The sequence below is a fragment of the Mytilus californianus genome, unplaced genomic scaffold (genome assembly GCF_021869535.1).
Source record: "Mytilus californianus isolate M0D057914Y unplaced genomic scaffold, xbMytCali1.0.p SCAF_8, whole genome shotgun sequence".
Classification (NCBI taxonomy): Eukaryota; Metazoa; Mollusca; class Bivalvia; order Mytilida; family Mytilidae; genus Mytilus; species Mytilus californianus.
Genome location: NW_026262734.1, coordinates 91,160,720 through 91,188,351, shown reverse-complemented (window position 1 = coordinate 91,188,351; position 27,632 = coordinate 91,160,720). Strand labels below are relative to the sequence as shown.

At 32.7% G+C, this 27,632-nt stretch overlaps 2 protein-coding genes and 1 long non-coding RNA gene across 6 annotated transcripts; all 3 read right to left on the bottom strand.

Annotated features, from left to right (window-relative positions):
- Nucleotides 1-319: 319 nt before the first annotated feature.
- Nucleotides 320-16,524, bottom strand: LOC127712752 (ribonuclease Y-like). 4 transcript variants are annotated; one of them, XM_052219364.1, is made up of 7 exons: nucleotides 16,343-16,523; nucleotides 7,536-7,571; nucleotides 5,014-5,118; nucleotides 3,882-3,986; nucleotides 2,941-3,057; nucleotides 2,192-2,293; nucleotides 320-1,154 (listed from the first exon to the last, which is right to left on the bottom strand). In XM_052219364.1, exons 1-7 carry the CDS (start codon nucleotides 16,357-16,359, stop codon nucleotides 1,040-1,042), a joined length of 597 nt encoding a protein of 198 aa, XP_052075324.1. In that variant the 5' UTR covers nucleotides 16,360-16,523; the 3' UTR covers nucleotides 320-1,039. The 4 variants fall into 4 exon arrangements, with proteins under 4 accessions (XP_052075324.1, XP_052075323.1, XP_052075326.1 ...); XM_052219363.1 differs by lacking the exon at nucleotides 16,343-16,523 and adding an exon at nucleotides 13,453-13,607; XM_052219366.1 differs by lacking the exon at nucleotides 7,536-7,571 and having other exon boundaries at nucleotides 16,343-16,524.
- Nucleotides 9,898-12,024, bottom strand: LOC127712754 (uncharacterized). Its single transcript, XR_007987301.1, has 3 exons — nucleotides 11,694-12,024; nucleotides 10,427-10,572; nucleotides 9,898-9,997 (listed from the first exon to the last, which is right to left on the bottom strand). It is a non-coding gene; the product is annotated as an uncharacterized LOC127712754 (long non-coding RNA).
- Nucleotides 16,525-19,648: 3,124 nt separating the features above from the next.
- On the bottom strand, nucleotides 19,649-26,008 carry LOC127711625 (uncharacterized). The gene is made up of 3 exons (XM_052217732.1): nucleotides 25,498-26,008; nucleotides 22,031-22,140; nucleotides 19,649-20,965 (listed from the first exon to the last, which is right to left on the bottom strand). The coding sequence occupies exons 1-3, from the start codon at nucleotides 25,728-25,730 to the stop codon at nucleotides 19,998-20,000; spliced, it is 1,311 nt and encodes a 436-aa protein (XP_052073692.1). The 5' UTR covers nucleotides 25,731-26,008; the 3' UTR covers nucleotides 19,649-19,997.
- Between the last annotated feature and the right edge of the window lie 1,624 nt (nucleotides 26,009-27,632).

The window sequence follows — 27,632 nt, the reverse complement described above, 5'->3', positions numbered from 1 at the left end:
CTCATTTTGTTTTGTTCACTCTAGTTTATTTTTTTATTCAACCATAACGGAGGGACATGTCAAGGTTAAAACAAGTTATAAAGAGTGACGGATAAATCATGGCCCCCTAATAATATATTTGTCAGTTGTCACATTTTTCTTGAATATTCATTCTTAGTTTGTTTGTATTCATCATGGCATAAAATTTCCAAAAAAAGTATCAAAACGCATTATACATATTTCCTCTGCTTTGTTGTTTGGTTTCTGTCTAATTAGTAAATGTTCTACTTCTCACTCGTTTTCCACTTCAAAAGCATTTCTGATTATAGACAAACAAATATTAAAATTTTTTATTTATTGGAATGATATGTTTAGTTAACTATATTTTTGCTGCCCAAACCAATTTAAAACAGACATAGATATTCACAACAAATGATAATGCAAAAATTCCTTACATTGTTATATGTAAATTGTAATGGATTGGTAAGGGCTGTTCCAAAATATATGTGGAGGCTCAAAAGGCACATTTTTTATTTTACTATGCCATATATAAAATTTTGATTGATTACTTCCTACAATAATCATGATAATAACCCCCACCAATTAGATTTAAAAAAAAAGTGCTCCCCCCAAAAAAAATTATTTTGGAACAGCCCTAACTAAATGCATCAAATGAAAGACAAAATTAACATCTAGCAAAGAACACATTTTACAGAAAAAAACAATTTTCTTGCACTTGGTGGTCGATTATGATTAAAATATTATTAGCTTTATATACATTCCAACTGAGTAATTGTATCATCATCATATGATATTGTTTTAATATCTTCTATAAAAGTAAATATTGAAAAGACCACAAATTGCAGTATAATTCATTAACATGTGAATGTTTTATGCTTTAAATGAATAAATCACATGACCTGCACGATGACATCATTATTTATAACCTTTTTGCACTTATCACATTTACATGTTCTATATTGGTATTAAAGATCAATATGGTATTTGTAATGAATAATGTCAGACGAGTATTTAAACAAACTATGAAAAAAATATAATGTTAGAAGTCTAATTCTGTATTGGCAAATTGTGTGTTTAAATTGTCTAGTTCATTACTCTCTATACTCTCTATATGAATGTTGTTTTCTTTTAGTAATTTTTCTAACAGTTTACATCTGAAAAAGAAAATAAATAAATTGTTTAATCCTATCAGGAATTAAATAAAATGTGCTCACAAATACACCAATAGTTAGAAGTTCCATATGATCACCTAAAAAACTCTCCTCCATTTTTTTCACATCAAACTATTTCCTGAGACTATTTCCACTCATGCCAGGAAACACAATAAAATGAAATAGCTCTGTAGCCTAAAGCAAAATATCACTGTTTTCAAAAATTTCATTGAATAAGCCAACTTTTTAAAAAGAACTAGTGACACTTATAAATTGAATTAATTATAAAAATGGTCCACGAGAACATCTCTCAATATTAGTGATATCTCCATGTTAATTTTACTTCACCACAAATGGCTACCTGTATTATAGATTGAAGGAGATGGTGTGCAACTTCCTCTTTGATACTATATAAATATTTAGGGAATGACCATTTTAATCTGAAAAGGTGGGGGAAGGTTGGGGCGGTGGTTATGTTTTTTTACTAAGTTTGAAGAAAAAATAATTTTGAATAGGAAGGAAATAAAAATTTTCTGATTGAGAGCTTTTGTCATTAAATGTAATGTTAAGTTCTTAAAAAAAATAATTTGATGCTTGTGTGAAACCAAAAAAATATATTTCAGATTAAAAAAAAACCATACAATGTTAAATTCTTATAAAAAATAATTCGATGCTTTTGTGATACCAACAAAATATTTTAGATTGAAAAAAAAAACATACCCCCCCCCCCCTCAAAGTTAAATGGTCATTACCTTACAATTGTTTCGTGAAAGCATTGTCATATATTTCACATGATAGATGTTTTAAAAGTTTTAATAGATATTGAAGCAACTGTCATAATGTAGAAAATAAAGGTATATATATATATATTTTAGATTTTGACAGAAAATGTAATCAAACCTGTCTAATATGTACCATGTATAAACTTAAAACCTGTCTATAATTGACCACTCCTAATTTAACCTTTGTAAAGCAAATACTTATCATTTCTAATCAGCACAAAATGTTTATTATTCAAAGTTATTCATGTTGTGAAATACCTTTTATCCAGGATCTCATTTGCCTGTTTTTCTCTCTGTAATTGTCGAGATTTTTCTTCTAGTTCGTTTTCTGTCTTAATAATATTTTCTATATCTACTTTCCTGTAAATGGATCAATGGTAAACCCAGCTTTATTATACATTTTGTACTATAGTGATAGACAATAGTAGAATATTTTTTTACAAAGCATATGGCATGTTAGATCAAAGGTCAAATTGAGGGACATATACTGTATTCATTGAGTTTATATTTTATGATTTCTTGTCCTTACCTGTTTATATCCATAAAGATTGGGCCTATCGAATACAGTTATTTCCCTTTCATAAGGATTTTTTTATGATTTTCAAGTGGCTTTTTGAGGTTTTTAAATGGAGATCTTTTAGAGTGAGAGAAAAAAATCGCCTACTTTAACTCAGGGTTAGAAATTGTTGTAATTTCAAACCAGAATGTGTGTCCATACTGAGACAATGTATTATAGTAGTGTCAGGTCCATAGGACATTATGCCTGCTAACAATACGAGTTTAACATTTCCGTGTAGAGTGAACCGTGAAACCTGGGTCAAAACCAGTACAACTCCCAGTTTATATATATATTATATATAAGTTCTAAATTTTAAGTCGATGTTATACCACAACTTCATGGCAAACTACATCAAACTGTAAACTGATATGGGACAGACACACAGACTACAAAACTTAATCAATGCCCCCTACAATTATAGGCTGGAAATTATTCAAACAATACTTACCCACCCATATCAGGATCTACTACATCTACTACATTGGTTGATTCAAACCGACTACCTGTACTCTTTTTCCGTAAATACTGTTCCATTTTGTTTATGGTCAATTGCAATGTTTTATTGCTACAAAGAGAAGTAATACAATATTTTATAATTGCAGGATAATTAATAAAATAAAAACAGAAAATCCTTGCACTATGATGGAAGGGGACAATCGACCATTCAGTTTTTGGGGTGGGGGATGGGGGACTTTTGCAGTTGGAATAATAATTTTCAGTCAAGTTGCTAGTGAAAAAAAAATATATGTGGTAACATATTTTTTTCTCCTATATAGGAGTTGAGTATTGAGTACAACTGACATCTCTTGTTTTCTGTTTTCTTGCTTCATATGAAAAATTATCTTTAAGCCCGTGAATACACAAATACAAAGTAGTGAGTCAATTTCTCTGTTCCAATACTGGGCTAAATTTAATTGCAATGGTGTGCACCTTGCTGTCCATGAGTAAGCCACAACTATGTAAAAAGAATATATTTTAGTTTTTATAAACTCAAAAAAGACCATTAGAAATGTAGAGAGATTTAATGAATTTATAAGACAAATTTAAGAGGGTTTTTCGTCAATGTTGTGTGCTTTCTATACAAATATTCACCTATTTTGAATTCTTTAGTAAAATTTCAGATAACAAAAGAGATACATACATTATTTTTTTCGATTTTTCAGTAATAGGTTGTATGCAAAATTTTAGCAAAATCTGTAAGATAACTCATTTACTGTCCCTTGACCTTAATTATCAGAGAGTCCTGGATCTGTGAACTAAAATTGTGTGGCTGATTAATGACAAATATGTTCAAAGACTGGCAATCGAAGCAATGAACTTACAAGTTCAACCCATTATACTTTGCATTTAACTTTGCATACTTTTGTCTTTCTTTCTTTATTTATTTACCTCTTCATGACTTCTTCCTTTGCTTCTCTTTCTTCTTCCACTTCTTTGTTTCTGTCTATCAGTCTATGTTGTACCACATCAAGTTTACCAACTATTTGTTTATATCTGATCAAAATTAGATTTTATACAATAAGAATTGCCATGCCATGATAGAAAATATTCTATAACCCTTTCAAAAATCTTTCGATATATTTTACTTAAAAGCAAGAAATGACCGAGAAATAATTTTATAATCATACGAGAGACTTGCATGTTGTTTCCGAATAAAATATCGATATATATGTTTTTAATATTTTATGTTTCTATATGCATTTAATGAAAATATTCTTTTTCCAATTCCTTGAAATGTTCCAGATTTTGTATGCCCCACCTAGGGGCATTATGTTGTTTGGTCTGTGGATCTGTTCGTTGATTCGTTCGTTCATCTGTTCGTCCGTCCGTCTGTCCCGCTTCAGGTTAAAGTTTTTGGTCAAGGTAGTTTTTTATGAAGTTGAAGTTCAATCAACTTGAAACTTAGTACACATGTTTTCCTAATGATATGATCTTTCTAATTTTAATGCCAAATTAGAGTTTTGACCCTTTCATGGTCCACTTAACATAGAAAATGATAGTGCGAGTGGGGCATCCGTGTACTATGGACACATTCTTGTTTAAAAATATTTTTGATTTCATCATCTACCTTAATGTCGTTTTCTAAACAATTGGGTTTGTCTTTTGAAATTACATGTACGCATGTTTGATAAAGCTACCTATTGTGAGGCCCCTCATGGGGTTGTCCAAGTAATCACATAATCACAATTGTTTTGCCAATATAATCACATAGTCATTATTTTTTTTAAACAAGATAATCAAATAATCAAAAATACAATCCTAGAATATCAATTATTGAATTATCATGAAATATTTGGTCTGGTAATCAAATAATCACTATAAAAACGGCCAAGAAATCACATAATCAAAAACTCCATGAGGAGGCTTTATTGTCAATAGTCAGAACTAATAAATGAACAAACATCTTCTTTTTTATATAGTAACATTTCTACTCATGGCTAAAATAAAACTTCAATAAATATTTTTTTTTAATTTTTTTCTCCAATTCATTTCTTTCTTTTTTATAAATAAGAACACTTACTTTTCTTCTGCTTCTTTCTTTCCTTTTTTCTCTATCTCAACTTGAGACTGTAGTTTTACTACTTCATTTTGTAAGTTTTCGTTGGGTGCGTACGAAGATGGCCTTCTAAATGAAGAAAAAAAATCAAATCTAAAATAATGGAATGTAGATGGTAGAAAAAGGGATTGCATGCAATAAAATTATGTGTGCATGCGCAGTTTGACAAGTTGATAGCTTAATATTGAGTATTTTATGAATACATGTATAATATCAATGGGACATTCACTTTACATCAACATAACGCTTTGTTGTAAAATGTGTGCAACTTAGGGTGCAAAATAAATTGCTGCCAAAATTATTATTAATACTTTATAGGAGCTACCCAAATGTCTAGCTTAGTCGGTCCAGTACAAAACATATTTTTTTGCATACATTAACGTGTTATCGTGTAGAATATGCTTGAAGTATCCGCCGTTGGACGTCGTGCACAAATTTATTAAAACATCAACCAACTAATTAATTGATCAGTCGATCGGTCGGTCTATTTAGTACTAACAACAAACAACAAAGTTCATTTAAAAAAATATCTGAGGTTAATTACCAGTACTAATACGGGTACGTAGATCATTGCCAAAAAAATTATGACGTAACCGTTTAAATCTTTCAATTTGGTAATTCATGAAACGATACTATTCTATAATGGGATAACAATGTTTATTTCAAGATTAAAAGATTAAATTGGAAATCAAATAACAGCGTATCGTACTTAACAAAATGACCTCTGATTATTGAGATTTACAATAACAGTTTTACTATGTACTCATTACATCCAATATTTTACCAACCGACGTTTCTGGTGTGGTGTGGAGTTTGGACGGGGTAACTTGAATATTTTTTAAATACATATGTGTTGCCGAACTTACAGAAATCTAATCTTTTCGTGTATTTCCTTTTATATATATTAATTGTATCCTCTTCATACTTGTATACACAATAACTTAATCTTACACCATCACATGATACCCTTAACCTTTTGGTGACAGAAATACAACTCGACCAACGAAGTGGAGGAATATCTTGAATCCCAACCATCACCCTTTCCCATAGTAGGAATACTGTACGAGGGCACAGAATATGCTATGTAAGAACTATCATGAAATCCAATGTTCCGTTAAGGAAAGTGTCAAACTCTTTTCAAACCACAACTTCGTTAGGGGTCTGTAGGTGACCTGTACCCAGGTTCAGTTTCTGACTCTATTAAACCTATCACCATATATGCTAATTGTAGCAACAACAAAAAATGTCCGCATATCCTTAAAATTTTAATAACCTACCAAAACTATTGTTGTTGACTTGAAAAAAAACATGTAATATTTGCCACTTGACAATACTCAAACAACCATGTGAAACTGTTTTCAATTATTTCAAAATAATAAAATTAAAGTATAAAAACTTTATTTTACTAATGAGTTGTCATCAAACACATTTTAGTCGAACAGAAGTAAATTTACTGTGCGGTATGGGCTTTGCTCATTGTTGAAGGCCGTACGATGACCTATAGTTGTTAATTTCTGTGTCATTTGGTCTCTTGTGGAGAGTTGTCTCATTGGCAATCATACCACATCTTTTTTTTTATATTTTCAGTATCTTTCGTCCACAAGTTGTATACATACATTTCCAAGATATTGTAGTCTATTGTAAAACGGAAGTTATCTTACCCTACTTCGTTATCTATACAGTTGTTATGGAATGATTATAAAAATTGTATAGGATTATTTAGTTAACTATATATTTTAAAATTTTCATGATAAAGGCAAACAAAATTTTCAAATTTGTTAACAATTTCACGTGTTCAGTAATCAAACTGCCTGGCCTTAAAACCTACTACCCCATAAAAGGGCTTAAATATTAATTGCTTTGAGTGGTTACTATCCGTTGTCTTGGAGAAATTCTATAAGCACGGAACAAACTCGGCAAAGAGAACTGACCATTAACTAAATGGCAAATAAAAGGAGTGTCCAATGCATAAGCTAATATTTATTGCTTTCAAAAATATGCAAATTGAATACAATTAATATATATTGAAAATTACCTTAATTTTCACAACCAGTAGGTGACAGTTTGTTGCCATGATTTTGACGTGATTTAAAAAACCCCGAAGCCAAGGAGCAGCAGTTCAAACTCGCGTCACCCTACCTCTTTCGTTCTGGTGCAGTCACTGGGGATATTTCATCTTCACTAAATTTACTTACCTCACATTCCCGCCTATTAACGATCTCCTCTCCAACATACTATTGCTTCAAGTTTCAGTTTTAAAACATTAATCAAGAACTAATTCACAATTCATATTTGACGTTTTTAATCATAATTCCTGCATGTGTACAAGTATAGATCATTTCTAATGTAGATATTAATTTTAGCGTACAAAAAAAAAATAATTAGAGCTTTTCAAAACACCACTATCTTTCATAGCGTACCACATCTTGCGAACAGTATATCGTCACAGCTTTTCAATTGTGCAAAGTCATAAATGGATGCCTTACCTATCAATAGTTTTCAAAGAGCCTGGTCTACTGGAGCTGAAAAAATTAATAAATTTTATAGATAACTGGAAACCCATTAAAATGCAATCAGTTTCCTATCAAATATTTACGTTCAATTGATTTTGGTATATTTAGCAGAAGATCGAGTTAATTATAGATCAGTATTCGAAATAACCACACATGGAATACATATTATTATGACGTAGCTACCACCGACAAAACGTAAAACACTTATTGAAAGAAAAAAAAAGAAGACAGATGAAGAGAGAGTTCGATAGATTGAGAGAGAGAGAGAGAGAGGTATCGATTAATAAAAAAAGGGGTCCTTTCATCCTGAAATTGCCATATTTAATGTCAGTTAAAAAAATGTCATCGTGCCAATAAATTTAGACTTATTTTATATATATTTTGAGTCAATAGCCAACTGTTTTTACTTTGACCAAACAGACAACTGTCTTTAAAACTTTTTAAACTATAACCCTGTTATATAAACTTTAAGGTATACCTGTACGGTGACCTATAGTTAACATTTAGTCTCTGGTGGAGAGTTGTCTCATTCGCAATCATACCACGTCGTCTTATTTTTTTATTGTTTTTTTTTTGTCACAAACTAATTATGTTTATATGACAATACAAATATCATTTATAGTAATGTATTTTTTAAAAGACAAGTGGCTGTGTTCGACAAGTGGATTAACAAAAAAGATATAAAAAGCTGTATAATAGCTGGGACTATTATACTGTAATAGTCCCAGATAATAGGATCAGTCAAAACACAGTCTACAAGTAGAACAATACTAATTAATAAACCGATCATAACAATGTTAACAGTAATTTAATGCGGTGTCAAAGTACTAATTGAAATCGTGTTTCTTACACTCTCACCCGAATAATTCAGTCCTTCCCTGTAATCGATCTCACCTATAATGGAAGAGCAGCGAGATATACCGATTGCATTATTAGTGTCTCTCACACTCTGAAGTTTGTTTGGAAGGTGATGTCAGAAAACATCTACGTACACAGAGGAGTGACTGTCGTAAGGCATGTTAAGCGCGCGTGTCTGCACATTATTGATCATTATTTTTTTTCAAAAAACAAATCTTTATGAAAAAAGTATGTACAATTGCAATTTATTGACGCATTTATCAATTAACCTCAATAATAGAATGGAATGGATATACGAAACATGTTAAACCAGATTTACTGCATGTTTAACTAAAGGGGAAACACTTGAATATTTTAGAGATTTATCAGTCAGATGTAATTGTAAATTTATTTGTCATTGTTAGAACTTTTTTCCTGTATATTTTCATGATAAAATGACTAGTAAACCTATGTATTACTGAAAAATTATTACACCAGGGTTTTCGATATCACAAACTAGTCAAAACATTTACTAATTTTTATCATCGGTACAAGGACATCATTCGTAAATACAAATCAACATGCAGACATCTTCCCAGTTAACACAAAAACATTGTGTTTATGTCTTAAAAACATTTTAAAAAATGTTGTGAAAATATCGTAGAAAATATCAAAATCACGTTAAAATGTATGGCGCTAAAAATATTTTCAAAACATTTTCCATAACATGTCCAGGATATTTTTAAAACATCATTAAAACGTTTCTGAATTTTGTTGACAATGTTTGTAAAATGTTTTGTAAATGTTTTAAATATGCATGTTTATAAAATATCCTTGAAACATTTTTAAAACATAAAAAAAAATGTTTTTGCAGGATAAAATGTTGTGAAAATGTTCAAAAAACATTTTACAAAATGTTTTAATAATGTTCATATTCTCAAAACATCATTTAAATGTTATATGAATATCATTAGAAAAATGTTTTCTTACATCATCATTCAAATGTTTTATAAAATATTCAAAAAACATTTTAATCATGTTTGATCTGGGGGTGGGGAGGGGGGGTCCTGGGTCCCCTTATGGAGCTACAATTATGGTTTATCTAATTCCTACTATTTCACTCAAACTTTGTCTAGTTTAGAGCCTGTGGCCTCTCTTTTCATAATCCTGGATCTGCATCTGAAAAACAACTGCTGTCATACTGATCTTTACCCCACATCTCCTTTTACAATTGTTTGTTGATTGCAGTTGAATCTACATATATTTTGTTTACTTTTGTCGGATTGATGTATCATTGACATAACCCTATTTTTTGTAATACCTTGAACACGTACTAATTTGTCATGGTTTTTTTCTGATTTTAATCTTAGTGCATTTTTTTGAGAAGTATTTCTTGATCTCATGTTTGATCACAAGTAGCATCGGACATTTTTTTTCTGAAGTTTTTTGACTGTTTTCTTTGCTGCCTTAGTCAACACTATACAAGATAGAATTACAATTATAAATGCAAAACATTTATTCAATATTTTCGTATCACTGTTCTTTTTCAAAGTTTCTTTTGTTCCATTCTTTTTATTTCTTTTGACATCTGCTGGCTTCTGTAAAATAAAGTGTAAACAAATTAGTCCTTCTGTTTAGTGATTAAACGAGTGGAAATTCAGCTAATTTCATTGAATTACACAATTAACTATTTTTCTTCAATTTAATCCAGTGTTTTCACAAAAATATATTGAAAAGTGTCATCTAATCAGTGTTAATGGATTCACAAGCAACAATTGTAGCTACTTTATACATCTGTAGAGTTTGGGGTGTATTATTATTACAAAAGTGTAACGGTAGATTTCACCAGTTTATAAAATAAGACATGTATACTGTACACTACAATTTTCTCAACTTAGAGTAGCCAGCCGTGTAGGGCCTGTAACATTTTCTTGGTCTTACAAAAAAAAAACAAGTTTCGTTATGGTTATTGTATATTTTAGCGCAAATACATGAACTATAGATTGAGGATTTTAAAGAATAAATACCTTCATAAAATTTGCTCCTCCAGGATGGTTTGAATCATTTCTAAGCTTATATTCTTCTATATAATCCCCATTTCCATTCTCAATTTTAATCTGCATTTCTGAAAATCTATCCTAAATTTTGGTACGTCTAATCATGCTAATTGATCCTACAAAAGTTAAAATAAACAAAATAAATAAAATACAGGTAAGAAAAAGTCATATTGTATTAGTCAGCTACAAAGGCCACAACATTCAAAAATAAACAGCTGCGCCATGAGCGCATGATACGCCCATCGCATTTTTCGAAGAAAAAAGTTCAATCATTTCTCAATGTCAAATCAGAAATTCATGAAAATTGAAAGGGAGCTTAATTCAATAGATATAAACTATTCACCAAAGTTTAAAGAGAACTGCTGAAAGCGTTTTTGAGTTATTGTCCGAAAACTAGAAAATCCACGCTATTTTGAATGAATAAAACTCCAGAACTCGGAAACATAAAATCTGAAATTTAAAAAGTTTTATTCAAATTGGTTAAAGCATTTATGAGTTAATGTCTGACATGTTGACGACAGACATACGGACAACGGTATACCATAATACGTCCTGTAAACGGGCGTATAATTAAAGACAATTCAAACAATGAAACTAATGGCATAATTTATAAAACAAATATGTCAGAAATGAACCGACAACTACTAGATCAAACTTCTGTCTTGGGACCGGCACATAAATAACTATCTGGCCTTGGGCTGGGCTGTAGGGCTAAACACAAATGTACAAGTTACATAAACAATATATTATAGCACAGGGGCGCGTATCATAGATATTTTGGGGCGGAAATATATGCCAGTCGACTGGTATGCGTTCTATATTGTGTGTTTATAGCTAACCATTGCGTGTTTGAGATTCCCTTGAAGAGTAGATACGTAGCCAGCGATTGAGCTAAGGAAGTACTGCTTAAATAGCTCAGTCTGTTAAAGCCAACAAAGCGTCAAAGGGCGGACTTGTAACACAGAACTTTTCAGACATGCTCACTGGTTACAAGTGATTACATTTATGAATTTTAAAATCATATAAATAACCCTTAAGTTTAACCCCTTTTCTATAATTCGTAATGTTCACTGGACATAAACATCATAACATCTAGGTAGACTAAATCATCACCCTCCTTTTTGCATTGTGCTTGCTTACACTCGTATTAATTCTTGGAATATACTAATCAAATTAACCAAGATATTTCCAGAAGCATAACAATGTTTTATAAATGTGAACTAGTGTCATATCTTACCAGTTTTAACGCATGATAAGGTTATTCTTTATTTTGTACGTTTCCTTTGTCCTTGTTTACAGCATGGTAAATAAAACTTCCGGTTACTGGTTTCCAAAATTGCTTCGGATCATGTTCGTTGGTCATCGGGAACAGTTAGATTTTAAATGTGTAAACTTTTGTTGTCGGTACTGGAACAGAAAATCCGGAAAATAGCAATACGTGCACTGTAAAAGGCTATATATGGGAAGTACCGCTTCAATCACTGTCATTTGATGAAATAAAGTTTTTCTTCCATAACCTAAATTAATGTTTGCAAAATATTGTTTAAACATTTTCTATTAAATGTTTTTAGGTAAATGTATTCATAATATTTTTTTAAAATGTTGTTAAAATATTAGCAACAAAATGTTTTATAAATTCATTTTCTCAATATTAAATGCGTAACGTTTTTTAAATGTTTTTGGGTAAATGTATTCATAATATTATTTTAAAATGTTGTTAAAATATTAGTAACAAAATGTTTTATAAATTCATTTTTTCAATATTAAATGCGTAACGTTTTTAAAATGTTTTCATCAAATATTATGAAGAAATGTTGTTAAAATATCTTAAAGGCATGTTATTAAAACATTTCATGAAACATATTTAGAAAATGTTTTAAAAACATCGCAGCAATATTGTTAAGAATGTTTTACTCATATGCTTTTAAAATGTTTTTCAGAGGTAGAACGTACATATCTTCTGAACATTTATAAAACATTCAAACAAAATATCTTAAAAAATGTCATTGAAAACATTTTCATGAATATTCTTACATCATTGTAAAAACATTTTCAAAAAATGTTTTAAATAAATGTTTTTAAAATACAAGAAAAAATATCTACATAACATCACGAAAATATTTTTTCGACAACGTTTTGAGACGACATTTATACAACCTTATAAAAATGTTGTGAAAATGTTTTGTGCTACCTGGGTTATACCCTCTGGTATTTCACATCCAATCTTTTATGGTAATATTCTATACAAAGCACAAAAATGTCGACATTCACCTCAAAAGCTAACCAAACCTTTAAACAGACTCATTCAGAATGGATATAGTTAATTACGATACTGTTGTCAGGTCATTAAAGATGGCATATTTTGGTATTAATATTGATTCACGCATAGGGTCTTTGCATCGGATTTAAACACATTTATTCTAAAACCAGTTGTTGGCATGACATGGGTTTTGTTCTCATATATTTTATGATGGTATGATACTAAACCCCTAACGGGAGGGATTGTGCTTGATTTTGATATGATGAAGACATAATCTTTCAATTGAGGTCTGGAGCTGGCATGTCAGTAACTGCTAGTAGTCCTTTGTTAATTTATGAATCATTGTCATTTTGCTTAGTTTCTTTTGTTACCTATTCTGACATCGGACTCGGACTTCTTTTAAACTGAGTTTTACTGTATAATCCCTGGTTCCGGTACTTATGAAGAAACTATGTAGAACCGGCAAATTCGGTTGTCGTGTGTGCCACCTTCATATTTTAACTATAAGTCAACTATGTAGAACCGGCAAATTCGAGATTTTGCGAGACTTATTTCATCTCTGTGAATCCTACCCTGTGAATCGTTCTATTCGGAAGTTTACACGATGCATAGTATGTCTTGTTATAAAAGGTGCATTTCATCTGATAGATTATTGGTTATTGTATTAATTTTTCGACCGTTTTTCGTATGTTATTAATGTAAAGTAAGCCATGTTTAAGATAAATAAATATCTTACCTTTTATTATACCGAGACATTATGTTTTTAAATCACTTCCATGTATATTTCATTGCGATCAACTCGCAGGGGGTGACATATCTATAAAGAACTTTAAACCACACTTAACGCTCTTAAAAAAACACAACCTCGATTTTGAATTAGTTCTTAATTAAGGGTGAATAATTCTGTTATTAAACAGTGTCACGTGCTAATATGCTTCCTTTAATTATTTTTTCCATACACATGCAGACATATATATAATTATCGATGTTGCTAATTCATTAAATGACGGATTTTCTATATTTTCATCTATAGCTAAGAAATTATATATATATATGTTTATTCAGCTGGCTCATTATTCTGTAAACCCAATCAAGACCCTTATAACAAAGTGCAAATGCACCAGTAGTTAAAGGAAACATTATAAAGGATTAACTGTTTGAAATTAATCCATTTAATGAAAGTAATTAAGTAGTAGTATTGTAAATAGATCTGAATGAATGAACTTTATTCTCACAAAACTACATGTCATAGTTACAGAGAAAATATATATCTACAATTACATATATGTATATATAAGCATGCACATGTGTGAACAAACGTAACTTAACTTGGAGGACTGACTTTCACCTGTATTATTTTTATAAACTTACATAATTTTTCTAAAATGATAGTATTGTCTGAATTAAATAAACCATTAAATTTGTATGTATTTGGATTTTTACAGCAATATTCAGGCAAAAATTTCTTTCTCTCTACATCCAAAGATTTACAAGTCATGATGTAATGATATTCGTCACCAATACCACTTGAATCGCAGAGATGACAAAGTCTGTCGTTTCGTGACAAGCCTCGCCATCTTCCCGTCTCAATTGGTAACCGGTGACTTCCACATCTAAATTTGCAGTATACAAATAATAAATTATTAGGCAATATGTTGAGATAATTCTCAAATTTCAAATTAGTCTTAAAAATTCTATAACATAGGCATTTAGGTAAGCTATCTATATGTGACAAACATAATTGTGTGAACTGATCTTTAAGTTTTTGTTCCACACACATCTAACCGTATATAGTCAGATCTTGTATGATTGTCAAATTGACCATAATCCGCCAATGACCCAAGCACAAATCAGAAAAGACAAATTAATACAACATTCAAAGTACTCACATACGCACAGATATAAGCGTTTTCACTGTTTAATGTTATTTACCAACCGATGTTAATGGAAACATATATATAACAGTGAACTCCTGAAAGCCAAGAATTATTTCTATTTCGACTAACGTCACTGGAAAAGCACACACTTTTAAAATGAAGAGCGATGGGGGTGTGAACGGGGGTTTACAGAATAGAGAGAATTGGGTATAAATATAAAGAATAGAGAAAAATGGACAAAAAATAAAAAAGAAAAGAGAATAATGAGATGCTGAAATTTAAAAAATAGAGAATAATGGGCTAGCCTAATTACATCAAGAATACAGAAAAATGACATCAAACATTAAAGAATACAGAAATGAAGGACTCCCCATCCAGACCATCAGAAACGGTGATTATCTGGAACAATATAATGGTTTGTTCTTTCTCATATTGATTGATTGTCGATTGCCTTACGCCGCATCAGCACAAAAAGGCTATATCGTGGCGATTCTTTCTCATAAAAAATCACATTATAAATCAGATAATTTTCTAAAAAAGGTAAATATTCTGAGGTTCAAATATCGTATTGTATTTAAACAGAACAATTCATAATACGATATCGATTTTTGATTAAATGTCGATTAAAAAAAAATATGTAATAAAATACTTAATTTAAAGATGTACTTAGGTCAGGTTTAGGAATTTTTGACAGATGTTCAGACTCCTTGGTTTTGTTCCTACGATACAGAGTAAACTAAATTTGCCCCATAACACCTATTTTTCTTTTCATATAAGACTTCAATAGTTCATAAAAGGTCATTTACCAAAATTTAAGCAGATTCTAGATTTCTTTTATTTTGATTTGAGACCCTAATTGAAATGATACTAATGCAAATATAAGGTAAAAATCAGAGTCAGTGTTTTCCCGCCATTTTATAATAATTAAATATCTCGATTTCCCATTTTCGTGGGACAAATTTGGTTGATTATACAGGGAATCACTGAAGCATGACTCTAGCAGGCCCCCTCTTATGGCAGTCAGTGGGCCCCCTTATAAAAAGTTTTGGATCCGCCACTGCTAATACTCTTCTGACTTATAGTATCGATTTTAAATTCCAGATTTTTTTAGATTATAAATATTTTTAGAAATAAAAATTCAACTATCAAAAGTATTCTTAACAGTATAAGTTAAATTTTGAACGTTTCTTATGAGGAAGAAGAAACAAGTATTTTTTTCTGTACTTGAAATTGAAAGGTTAAAGGTTGTGGAGTAATTATCTTTTCTACAATGAAACAATCGGTTAAAATTGTCATCTCGTATCCTATATAGCATAGAGAATGGAAACGGGGAATGTTTGTAAGAGGCAGCAACCCGACCAAAGAGCAGAAACAGCCCAAAGGCCATCAATGGGTCTTCAACGCAGCGAGAAAATCGCCGCTACAAAGGGGAAAGGGGAAAAGGGGGGTGGGGGGCATCAGCGGGCTCATAACCGGCCAACAATGTATATCATACTTGTAATAATTTTTGAAGACAACCATTATTCATAACCAACTAACTTTTTGAAGTTATTCGCTGTCATTTTACGAAATTTAAAGTGTAATATCTGAATATGTCTATGATATTTTTTCAAGTAGTCGAAAAAGTTATATGGAAAATAGTTAGACTGCAATGAATTTTGCATGTTACCAATGCCAGCAGTTGATCAATAATGTCACATTTAATTCATCAATTTCAGGTAAAAAGAGAAACCAAAAGAAACAGCCTACCTTTTTAAAAAGCTCATTATTACTTAAAAAGCACAGACCGACCGGCACGCTCCACTGTACGTACGCTCTGTAATTATTGATATTTGTTAAGATACTTTGTAAACATTTGTAATTTTAATGTATTTCCTCATTAGAGTATCACATACTAGTAAAACATTTTGTTTGACGAGCGATCGATCGTTGAATTTTAAACCCAACGCCTGACATAAAACTTAAATTCTTTTGAAATAGTGTTTGCCTTACAAATATATCTCATAGTGTCCTCGATTTTTATATTTCTAAATCGTTGCTTTTCTAATAAGTCATTTAAATACTTTATTTTGGGTAGAAAGATGTATTAGTATTGGACTATTGAACGATATCAAAAGTAAAATCTGTCAGTTGTATAAATATATGCATACATTAGAAATGGTTTGTTGTTGTTTTTTTTTATTACTTATGAAAATACCCGAAAGATACACCTCGTCTTACAAAGGTCAAAAGATGGCCAACACTATGAAAAGTAAATCTCCTTTAAATACCCAAAAACTTACAAATATTAGTAGTAAACTTTATATCTGATAAGTAGCAGCCTCTTGCTAGATCAAAGAATAGTAATGGAGTTGAACATATGACTGATTGATTGTTGGTGTTTAACGCCACTTTCAGCACTATAGGCTATATTGGGGCGGTCAGTTTTTATTGATAGAAAATATATATGTCAACTGGAGTCAAATTCCTGTGTAACTTTTAACTCAGTCAGAAGTTCCTTTAATCTCTATTTGTATCTAGATCTTAATCTTGAAATTGAGCCTGACATTTATTTTAAAACAATGTGTTTAAGTTGAATTCGGGGAAGAAAGTAAGGGGGGGGGGGTCTCAAATCACCTGGTACCTATTTTATACCTGTGCCTTCTTTTACTTTAGAGGTCCAAGTACTTTAGAGTAAACGTTTATTTTTGGTCAATGTTAGGTTAGTGTTAGTTCTAAGTTAGGTTTAGTGCCAGTGTTATGGTTTGGTATGGGTTAGGGTTATGTTTAGGGTAAGGGTTAGTTTAGTACAGCTGTATATTAGTTGGTACCCCTAAAGTAAAAGAAGGCAACTTGTATAATAGGTTAGCTTATTAAATTAAAATTTGGAAAGTTGTTATATGTCATAGAATAGTCAATTTTGTAGTTATTTTAACTATCCCCGAGAACATGAGTCCGGAGGACAAAAGAAACTTGAACTTTGTCATGTTTTAAAGCACATACAATACCTGGAAACTATGCAGTGGAAAGGACGTTGGTTCGGCTCTTTGTTTGGTGGTCGATCAATCAAATTACTCACTTCTCTGTACTCTGATTCGTCCATGATAAGTTTAATGTCGTACAGTCTATAGGTACAGACTTGTGAGCATAAACAATCCTTTCAAATGTATAAAAAAGAATATTGAAATTTCAAAACGCTTTAAAGGCATTCGATGGACGGTGCAACTATCCATCGTTGTCCTAGTGATAATATAACGACGTCATTATTAAAATAACGTCAAAAGATGGCCGTAAAAGTAAAGAAAGGCGGACGTGGACAGACAAACATGAAATGAAATGATCATGGATAAACAAAAAATATAAAACAATAGCTCGCACGTTGCCTTTTCAACAATTTGCAAACAGTGAATAATGAGCGCCAATCACGAAAACACGTGAAATAAAAATTGCAAACATGCTGCACGAAAATAACCCTTTACCATGCACCATCTTAAAGGGGGACATCCATATAGATTGCTCGGGTGTTCAAAGTTCTTCAACAGAAATTAATGCTATAAATAGGACAGTATGTACATCATGCACATTACAGGTATATAGAAAATGTACACGCATGTAGTCATCATATATCTGGTGTAATGCCAATGACCAATTGAATGTAAGCAGACGGTTAACAGCTAGCTCATAGTGAATAGAAAAAACATCGGCACAGCGGTCGCCGAAATGTTTCCCTGAAACAATATAATTCAGTACTTCCGGATATTATTTTAAAATTGTATTTAAATTCGTTGTGTGTGTGATTATTTTATGTGACCACTCGTCCGTACTGCAGGTTAGATACAATAACGTAACACTCTGTCTGCTTCTCTCCCACCAGAATAAAGATCCATCTCACTATATATACTACACACCGGGTGTCCCGATCCCAAATCCGCAGATCTAGAGGAATCCGCATCCCAAGGAGCAATTACACGAGATCACAACACGGTGGGTTAGTAAAATCAGGATCCGATTCCCAAGGAGCACAATCCTCCGTGGGAATAGGAATCAGATTTTACTTACGAATTCCACTAAACAAAGAGTAATAGCTCCTCTGGATTCGGACCCCCCTCCCCCGGATTTCGAATCGGATTCCCGATGTATACTAGCAATGGGACAGAACAGGAGGTAAAACCATGCAATGGGGTACTACCACATCCCGATTTAGGCTGTTTACCTTCATAAATATCATTGCGTTTATTTTCTTTGCGTAAGTTAGTGACTCATGAGAAAACAACTTATAAAACTGACGATGTTAGTCAAAATAAAAATTCGAATTGGTTAAAATATATGGCTGGCTTTTGAAAAGACAAGTAGTTAAGTGGTTGTTGTAGGTTCATGTCTGTCATATTTGTTTTTCGTAAATTGTTTTGTTATAAATTAGACCATAAGTTTTCGGAAATTAATTGTTTCGTATTTTATTTTTTTATGTCGGGGCCTTTTATAGCCGACTGAACGGTATGGTTTTTTCTCATTGTTGAAGGCCGTATTGTTGCCTATAATTGCTTACATCCACTTCATTTGAACTTTGGTGGATAGTTGTCTCATTGACAATCATACCACATTTCCTTATTTTCAAATTTTGAAGTATACATTCCTTCATGAATGCGTAAACGCGCAGGATAGTCCTAAGGTATTAATTATCACTTAATTACTTTTATGGTCTAAAATGAAATAACTGGTTATATTTTACGAGTGATGGGGCGGTATTGCAAACCCGACGGAGGACTATCGGGGACAATGATTACGTACGTAATAAGGGGGCGGATCCAGCCATTTTTAAAAAGGGGGGAGTAGGGTTCCAACCATATGTCCCCATTCAAAAGCATTGGTCGTCAAAAAAAAAAGGGGGGGGGGTTCCAACCATATGTCCCCATTCAAAAGCATTGGTCGTAAAAAAGGGGAGTACCAACCCCTGGCACCCCCCTTTTATCCCTAGATCCGCCACTAGTAATCGAATGTACATGTGGTTGTAGTTCAAATAGGTCATCATTAGAAAAAAAAAAGTTCAAAGTTCAAATAAAATTTAATAAATCCCATTAATGAATCAATTGAATTGTAAGTGCCGACTACGTATTACTGGCTATAATAAGCAGTGTCATACTTTTACATTTATTATTGCATTGAAATAGTATTTTTGTAACACATAAAACCAAACATCGAATTTGTATGTCAGTCATCATTAGTTTATATCGCAACATTGTAATTAGCATGTATATCATTAATATCGTCACACCGTGAAATAGTATGAAATAAATAAGAAATTTATTGATCTCTATTATCAATACCATTGTCTTCATTTCGACACTCAATTTAGTTCGTATAAAACGATGTTCTTGGAATATCGTAAAACAAAGTCTAGATTACCAGAGCCTCCTTAATATGCTCATTACTGTTTTAGTACTTCCGGTCTCATATTGTTTAGATAATCCCTGTAATCACTAGCTAATTCAACATGGAACTTGTGATCGGCTTGCTCCACCCCTGGGGCGTATCTTCCCCATTCGAATGACGTTGAACGCAAACCTTTTTGTACTCTCTCGCACAAAACTATATCTTCATCCTGGACTTTTTCACTAGCTCGAATGTCATCAGCAATTTTAGCTTCCTTTTCTGTGGGATTGAGTTCATTCATTGCATCTTTTTCTAAATACCAGTCAAACACAACTTCACAATTTTCAGAGTCTATTGGATATGTGTAATTGAAATCTAACCATGGTCCATAACGATTTATAAATAAATTTGGATAAACATGAGAAAATAGAACGGCACTCCCGATTCTATCCTGACCTTCTTTTTCTCCTTTATTACCAGAGGAGCTCTGAAAAGAAAAGCCATCAAACACCTCTGTTTTATAGTCTTTTGGTTCAATCAAACCTGCCAAATCTTTATGGGCGTATTCTACATGGTATCCGCCATCTAAATAATTGTCAATGAACACTTTCCAATTGCAATTGACGCGATAATGACGTCGTTCCACAAAACGAAGATTATCGAGTCCCATTTTGTCAAGCCTTGTTTTGACTTCTTTTAACCTTTCACTAAGTTCGTCGGACGAATTTGTGACCTCAGTTGATGACAATTTAATGAAAACCAAAGGTCCCCATGTTGTTACCTCAAGTGGTATCAAGCCGAAATTTTTAGCGTTAAAGTTTTTTATTCCTCGTAGTCTTGTTGCTTTTGCTAGCCGTCCACTCAGTGTATATGTCCATCCGTGGTACGGACACTGGAACTTAGATACTGTTCCGCAGCTGTCGTCTACAAGAAGTGTGGCATGATGGCGGCAGATATTGTAGAATGCTTGTAGCTGCCCAGATTCGTCACGTGTCACCAGATAAGGATCGTCCGTTATAAAGCCTGTGAAAGAGAGAGAAAAAATGGCACGAAGTTAGTAATAAAGGGAGAAGGTGCAAAGGAGAAATAAAAACCATAATCAAAGAAAAACAGACAACACCATATCAAAAGTAAGCATGACCAGACAAACAACAGCCAAAAATAATACACACATACAAGTTTTGAGCTACACGAAACCCAACAAAGCATTGTGAACTGATGTGTTACGAAAGGGTAATCATTTCTTGTTTCAGTAGTGATACCTGCGTTGAATAAATCTTTTCTTCGGCATTCCCAAGATTTGAGTGAACTAGTTCATATCATGGGTTTAAGTCCTGTCCATCTCGGTGTTTTAGATAAACTTTGTATCAACAACTTTTCATGGATTTCTTATCGCAGGATTTTTATTGTTGAGTGGTATTAGTCCTTGCAGTATGCAGATATAACACATATTTTTAAACTGAACACAAATAGGGTTTTATTTCACAAATAGGGTAGTTTTTGTTTAGCGAATATATAAAAATACTGATCTTTGGACATTTAAAAAACTACTCTTTCAAATATTTGTCACTGGATGTTTAGATAACAATAATCCACCAATCAATTTATCGCAACTGTGTTTGAAATTTTAAATATAACATTGCTCATTATCATTTGCAGAAAAATGTTTCATTTATTTTTCACTTAAAAATGCATGTGTTGGTAAGTCTTTTATACTTTTTAAAGATCAAGAGACTATTTTCACCACTAGAAATTCTAGTTTTTTAAATGATAAAACTGACACACGGATTAACAAGGAACATCCATAAGGGCAATACGACAGATAATTCAGATGTGCAGGACATTGTAATCTTTTCGGAGCACACGAGATTACTTCATATTTTTGAAATATGTGATTCCTTAACATTAGTAGTTGCATGTGGATTGTTTTAGGTGGTAATTTCTGATGTTTAACTGTTTCTGTATGTTCCGTTTTTCTGGATTTTAAATTTTTCGTTGAGTAAAACAGTTCGAGCACTCTTATAGCCATCGCCTATATATATACATATGCTTCCTCAATTTCAACTTTTGATTTAAAAATTATCTTACCTGAAATGTATTGACCTGGTTCTTCCAACTGGTCTACTCGGCCCACTGGGATCCAGTGTTTCCTGAACACAGAGGCTTTGTCCAGGGTGTGAAATTGTTGTTGAGTGTACCTGAAAAAGGTAATTTAACATGCAATATTTTACAGCTGAATTCTATGTACAGAAAACACCATATTTATATACAAGTGTTAATTTACTTGACAGAATAACGCCTTACACAGACATGTTTCCCTGCTAAGTAAAGATGTCACATACCAGACGGGAACCAGACTCTGGTCCAAGTTGTTAAGGACTAGACAAATTATATATGACGCCAAAAAGCCGTGACATGGGATTTTATGAAGAGGTAAGCAGGACGATATATAGACCCTACCTAGCGGTAGGAAAGACCAATAACAATATATTGCTATATGTTTTTAGGGGAGGATTCAAGGAGAGGTCGTATTTAAGGCAAAAAAATCTACACCCTTTCCTCGAACCCTGGATCCGCCCCTGGGAAAAGATTTTGTCAAATTAATGTTGTTTTTTTTTTCTAATATTTTTTAAATTCTCTTCTGTAACAATTTTTGTTAAGAAATTTAGAATCAAACAATTTATTTAAAAAAACATGACCCGCATTCAAAACGGATCAACGGTTCAAGAATTTTAAGCTCATATTTTAATTTGTGTGGATGTTACTTTACACTATTTATGTTAATTTATACTACATGATAATATTTACTAACCACGACAACCTGATAAACCTGATAATGTACACATGTATGATATGGGCATATCATAGACTTGACTTAATATAATCTGTTTACTACCCGTCAATTAATATACAAGTAAAAAAAGGCTAGCGAGTCTAAATATTTATATATGTGGTTATAAACGTAGATGTTCACATTCATTTAAAAATGTGCATATCGCCCAGAATATTCCAAACCTATCTGAAAAAGAGAGGCGAAGGATACCAAAGGGACATTCAAACTCATAAGTAGAAAAATAAACTGACAACGCCATGGCTAAAAAAGAAAAAGACAAACAAACAAACAACAGTACACAAAACAACATAGAGCAACACGAACCCCACCAAAAGCTTGGAGTGATCTCAGGTGCTCCGGAAGGGTAAGCAGATCCTGCTCCACATGTGATACCTGTCGTGTAGCTCATGTTAGTACAAAACCCGGTTATATGTCTAATTCGGTAGGTCACATTCGGGGGAAGGGGACGAGATTGTAGTTACGACAATTGGAACATGTCCATCGTCATCTGTGAAATAGATATTCCATAACGATCAACCAACTCATGATGGCGTCCGTAAAATTTACGAATGGATGATTTCAACTTCACCACTTGGAACTCTTGGTTTAATAGCTTCCTTGTGACCAGTAACCCTCTATCAAGAAAATCATGATAGGGAACACAAGCCCTGGAATATCGTATCAACTGGGAGATACATGTAGGACTCAAATCTATGGCGGGTTCCAAATCTATGGCATATTTCTAATCTATGGCAAATGTGACGTTACAAACGTCAAACAAATCAAATCTATGGCAGATTTTTGTTTTCTCCAAATCTATGGCAGATTTTTGTTTTCTCCAAATCTATGGCAGATCTTTAAAATGCGTTATTTTCCGGGGAATAAAGTAACATAAAATGTCACAATTAAATAACGCCATATTAAATCGTCGCTGCCGCTAACGATGGCGGAACCTATAGATTTGAACACTATCCCAGATAAAGGTATTTCCCTCGACTACAATTTGCGGATGGTTTAAAGGAAGATTTGACCTATTATCCGGAAGAGGGACAAAATGCGCTGTGCCTGCCGAAGCCCGCTGTTTTCAGTACCGGATATTTTAGAAAAGGAGTTGTAGTAAATATTTATTGTCTACGGCTGGCAAAGTTTATAAAGTGAAAGATGAAATTACTGGATTCCAATTTGATTTAAATCGTCATTAAATAAAAAAAAGATGTATTAACGATGAAAAAAAATTTATGTAAAAATTCAAACTGTTCATTTTTATTTATTTCTTTATTATAAAAAAAAAACTGCCTTCTTGTTTGTTAAGAGACTTACTTGTTGGTTTAATGAATGGGTTAAACAGGTATCATGCACCGATTAGAAAATGTTTATTTTAATCTTGAAGTCTGTATTAAGGTATATGAATTCATCATTTATGAAATTTGTTGGTTGCCATCACGGTTTGGTTTTGACTATTATATAATGTTTACAGACATGTTCCCGTACATTTCCACTTGTTTAAGACAAGTCATTGTTCATATGTACTGCATTGTTTTACATTTGCACAAAATTTGCCATAGATTTGGAAACAACAAAAATCTGCCATAGATTAGGAAATTACAAAACTTGCCATAGATTAGGATTATAAAAAATCTGCCATAGATTTGGGATGACATGACGTCACATTTGCCTTAGATTAGGAATCTGCCATAGATTTGGAACCCACCATAGATTTGGAACCCACCATAGATTTGAGTCCTACATATATACTCCGTATGCAGGCGCTGCTGGAATGTTGCTACATAGAAATGGAAAGTTCACAAGTGGGAAGCTGAAATCATCTCTTTTGTCGTAAAGTTTTGTTTTCAACCGACCCTCGTTGTCAATTTCTAGATGTAAGTCAAGATATGAGACAGAAATGTCTAAATACAAATGTTTCTGAATTTGAATACTATGACATATAGAATTCATCTATAGCTACCAACAGACCTAGACTGCGCGCGTACGTGGACATATTAAAATCAAATTTTGCTTTAATTCATTGGAATATTCCAGATGTTGGAATTCTCCAATCTCACTGCCTTTCGTTTGGATTTTTTTCAAAAGATAAAAATCGACGAACATTGAACTTGAGCATAGGCCGCAGTGGCGGATCCAGGTGGGAGGGGGTCCGGGGGTTGGAATCCCCCCTTTTTTTTGACGATCAATGCATTTGAATGGGGACATATAGTTGAAACCCCCCCCCCCCCCCCCCCCCCCCTTTATCCTGGGTTGGGAACCCCCTTTTATAAATGGCTGGATCCGCCCCTGTTAAGGCCAGAACTAACTTATGAATCCATTTAAAATTTCTAGATTGATTCGCTCAATTTACGGACAACAGTATATGCTGATGCTGGTTGCTTTGTGATAGTGTAATTTTTGTCATCAATTAATACATTGATTGATTGATTGTTGGTTACTTAACGTCCACTGAGTGGCAAATTTGTCACTCGGCATTTATAAGGTGCTGTTTAAAATTTAAAATGGACTTTAAAAACGCCTTTAGCTGCAACGTGTAAGTAGGAGGTCATCGTTGCCCGTTGCTGTGAATGATACATGTATGTTTGGACAGCGGTACATGATATATCCTGCAGAATTCCCTGATTTACCAACAGTTGTGCTATAACCAGATAACATGTATAATGCATTGCTCATAATTTAGTGTTATAAAGCGAAACAAAAGATAAGCTATACTTACCAGCTTGCGGGTGGGGTGATAGCTTCCTCGACAGGAATGCTGGGCGAAAACTTCAAAACTTCACTGGTAACATAGTCACTGATACCTTCCGGAAAATACCTTTGGTTGAACAACCTTTTACATGGTGCTCCATTGCTTTTGCATCCTACAGACGTTTTTGTAGTACAGTAAGATCGGGTTAGTTTTAAGCTTGTCCGAAGTCTGCTTAGAATGTCGCATACACTTATTATCATTGTCAATATGACAGGACACTCAAAATATAAATTGAAGTTCGTTTTTACAGTGCATTTAGCCAATGAGAGTTGTCGTTCCTGAATTTTAAAAATTCTTCGTACGAGACAACAATGTATTCTGTCACGAGCTTGTATGCTGCTTATTCATTAAGTCTGAATTGAATAACCTATGTCCTATAATACATATGCTCCGATATAAATAGAGTGTATAAATGTAATGTGTATCGATTCGTACTTATGTCAACAAACAGGATAACACACTAATATGTATCGTGTATGGCAAGCCGAATTAATAAAAAAAAAAAAATCTGAGATCTCAGCCATTCCCGTTTTTTTTTATTTTCATCTCGGACTGTTAGTTAACATTAGGTATGTAAAAACGTATAGTTAAAATTAGTACATAAAAGGCTTACAATTTTGATATAATAGACTGGTAAAAGCAAAGAACAATAAGCAATACTAAATTACTGAATGTCTACATTCAGTTAGAGAAAGTTTAAAGTATTTAACCAGCTGATACATGTGATATATGTAGACGAGTTTTAGGTTTACATGTTCTTTTTGATGTATCTAATTCATTGTATAGCAGTAGCCTTTGGAAACGCCTAAATTCCGATGTCCCACTTCTCCGAAGTACTATATAATGAAAAGTTTTTTTTTAAACTATGAAAGTTTATTAGAAAACAGGATTCGGGAAAAGTGATAAGATTACTTTATTATGTATCTTGATTAAGAATGTTAGATTCTCACGTTTTACGACTTCTCATGATCGATTTTGTAACACTTCTGACTTTTTCCTATGATATGCATGGTATATATTATATACATACAATTTGTTTGCCAATTCATTTCTCATTTTTTTAGAAGATCACATCTCAAATGTAATTCTGGTAAAATTTCTTGAAATTCTTATCACTTTTAATATATATTATTATACTTCATGTCAAAATGCCAGATTTTGATTGGTTAGTACGAGGGAGACAATTTACTTTATTATACTTCATGTCAAAATGCCAGATTTTGATTGGTTGATACGAGGGAGACAATTTACTCTATCGTATGGTAAATACTCTATTACCCTTCACGGAGACGCTTGACCAAGTGTGCGCTTTATTAAATACGGATGGTTGTTATGTACAAGACGTCATACATGTCATAGTTTATTACTTTGAATTTGAAATTTAATAGACATTAATAACAGAACATTCAGTATAATAAATTAAATAACACATAATTATCTGGGAGGGTGAAAGAGCAGATTGTTACCTCGAAAAAACATTGTCAACCTTGGCTACGCCTCAGTTGACAATGTTTTCTCGGGGTAACAATCTGCTCTATCACCCTCTCAGATATGTGTAATTTATATACTGTCCCATGGCAAATGCTCTATTACCCTTCACGGAGACGCTTGCTCAAGTAAATACGGATGATTGTTATGTACAAGACGACATAGTTTATTACTTTGAATTTGAAATTTAATAGACAGTAATAATAGAGCATTCAGTATAGTAAATTAGATAACACATATCTGAGAGGGTGATAGAGCAGATTGTTACCCCTCGAAAAGACATTGTCAACCTTGGCTTCGCCTCCGTTGACAATGTTTTCTCGGGGTAACAATCTGCTCTTTCTCGGAGTAACAATCTGCTCTATCACCCTCTCAGCTATGTGTTATTTATATATTGTAATATACATATACATTTATTCAGTTTTACGAAAGGCTTTATAAATGGTTGACCGTTATGGAATGGCTGTGTCACAGATGACCACGGAAGCCGTTATGTTCAGCTTGTCGTAACCAGGTTAATTCCCGTCCTCTTTCCTCGATTCTAGCATTGCTAAATGCGACTTGTGACCGAATTGTTACTTGCATTAGCAAAATATGGGCCACTAGTGGAGCAG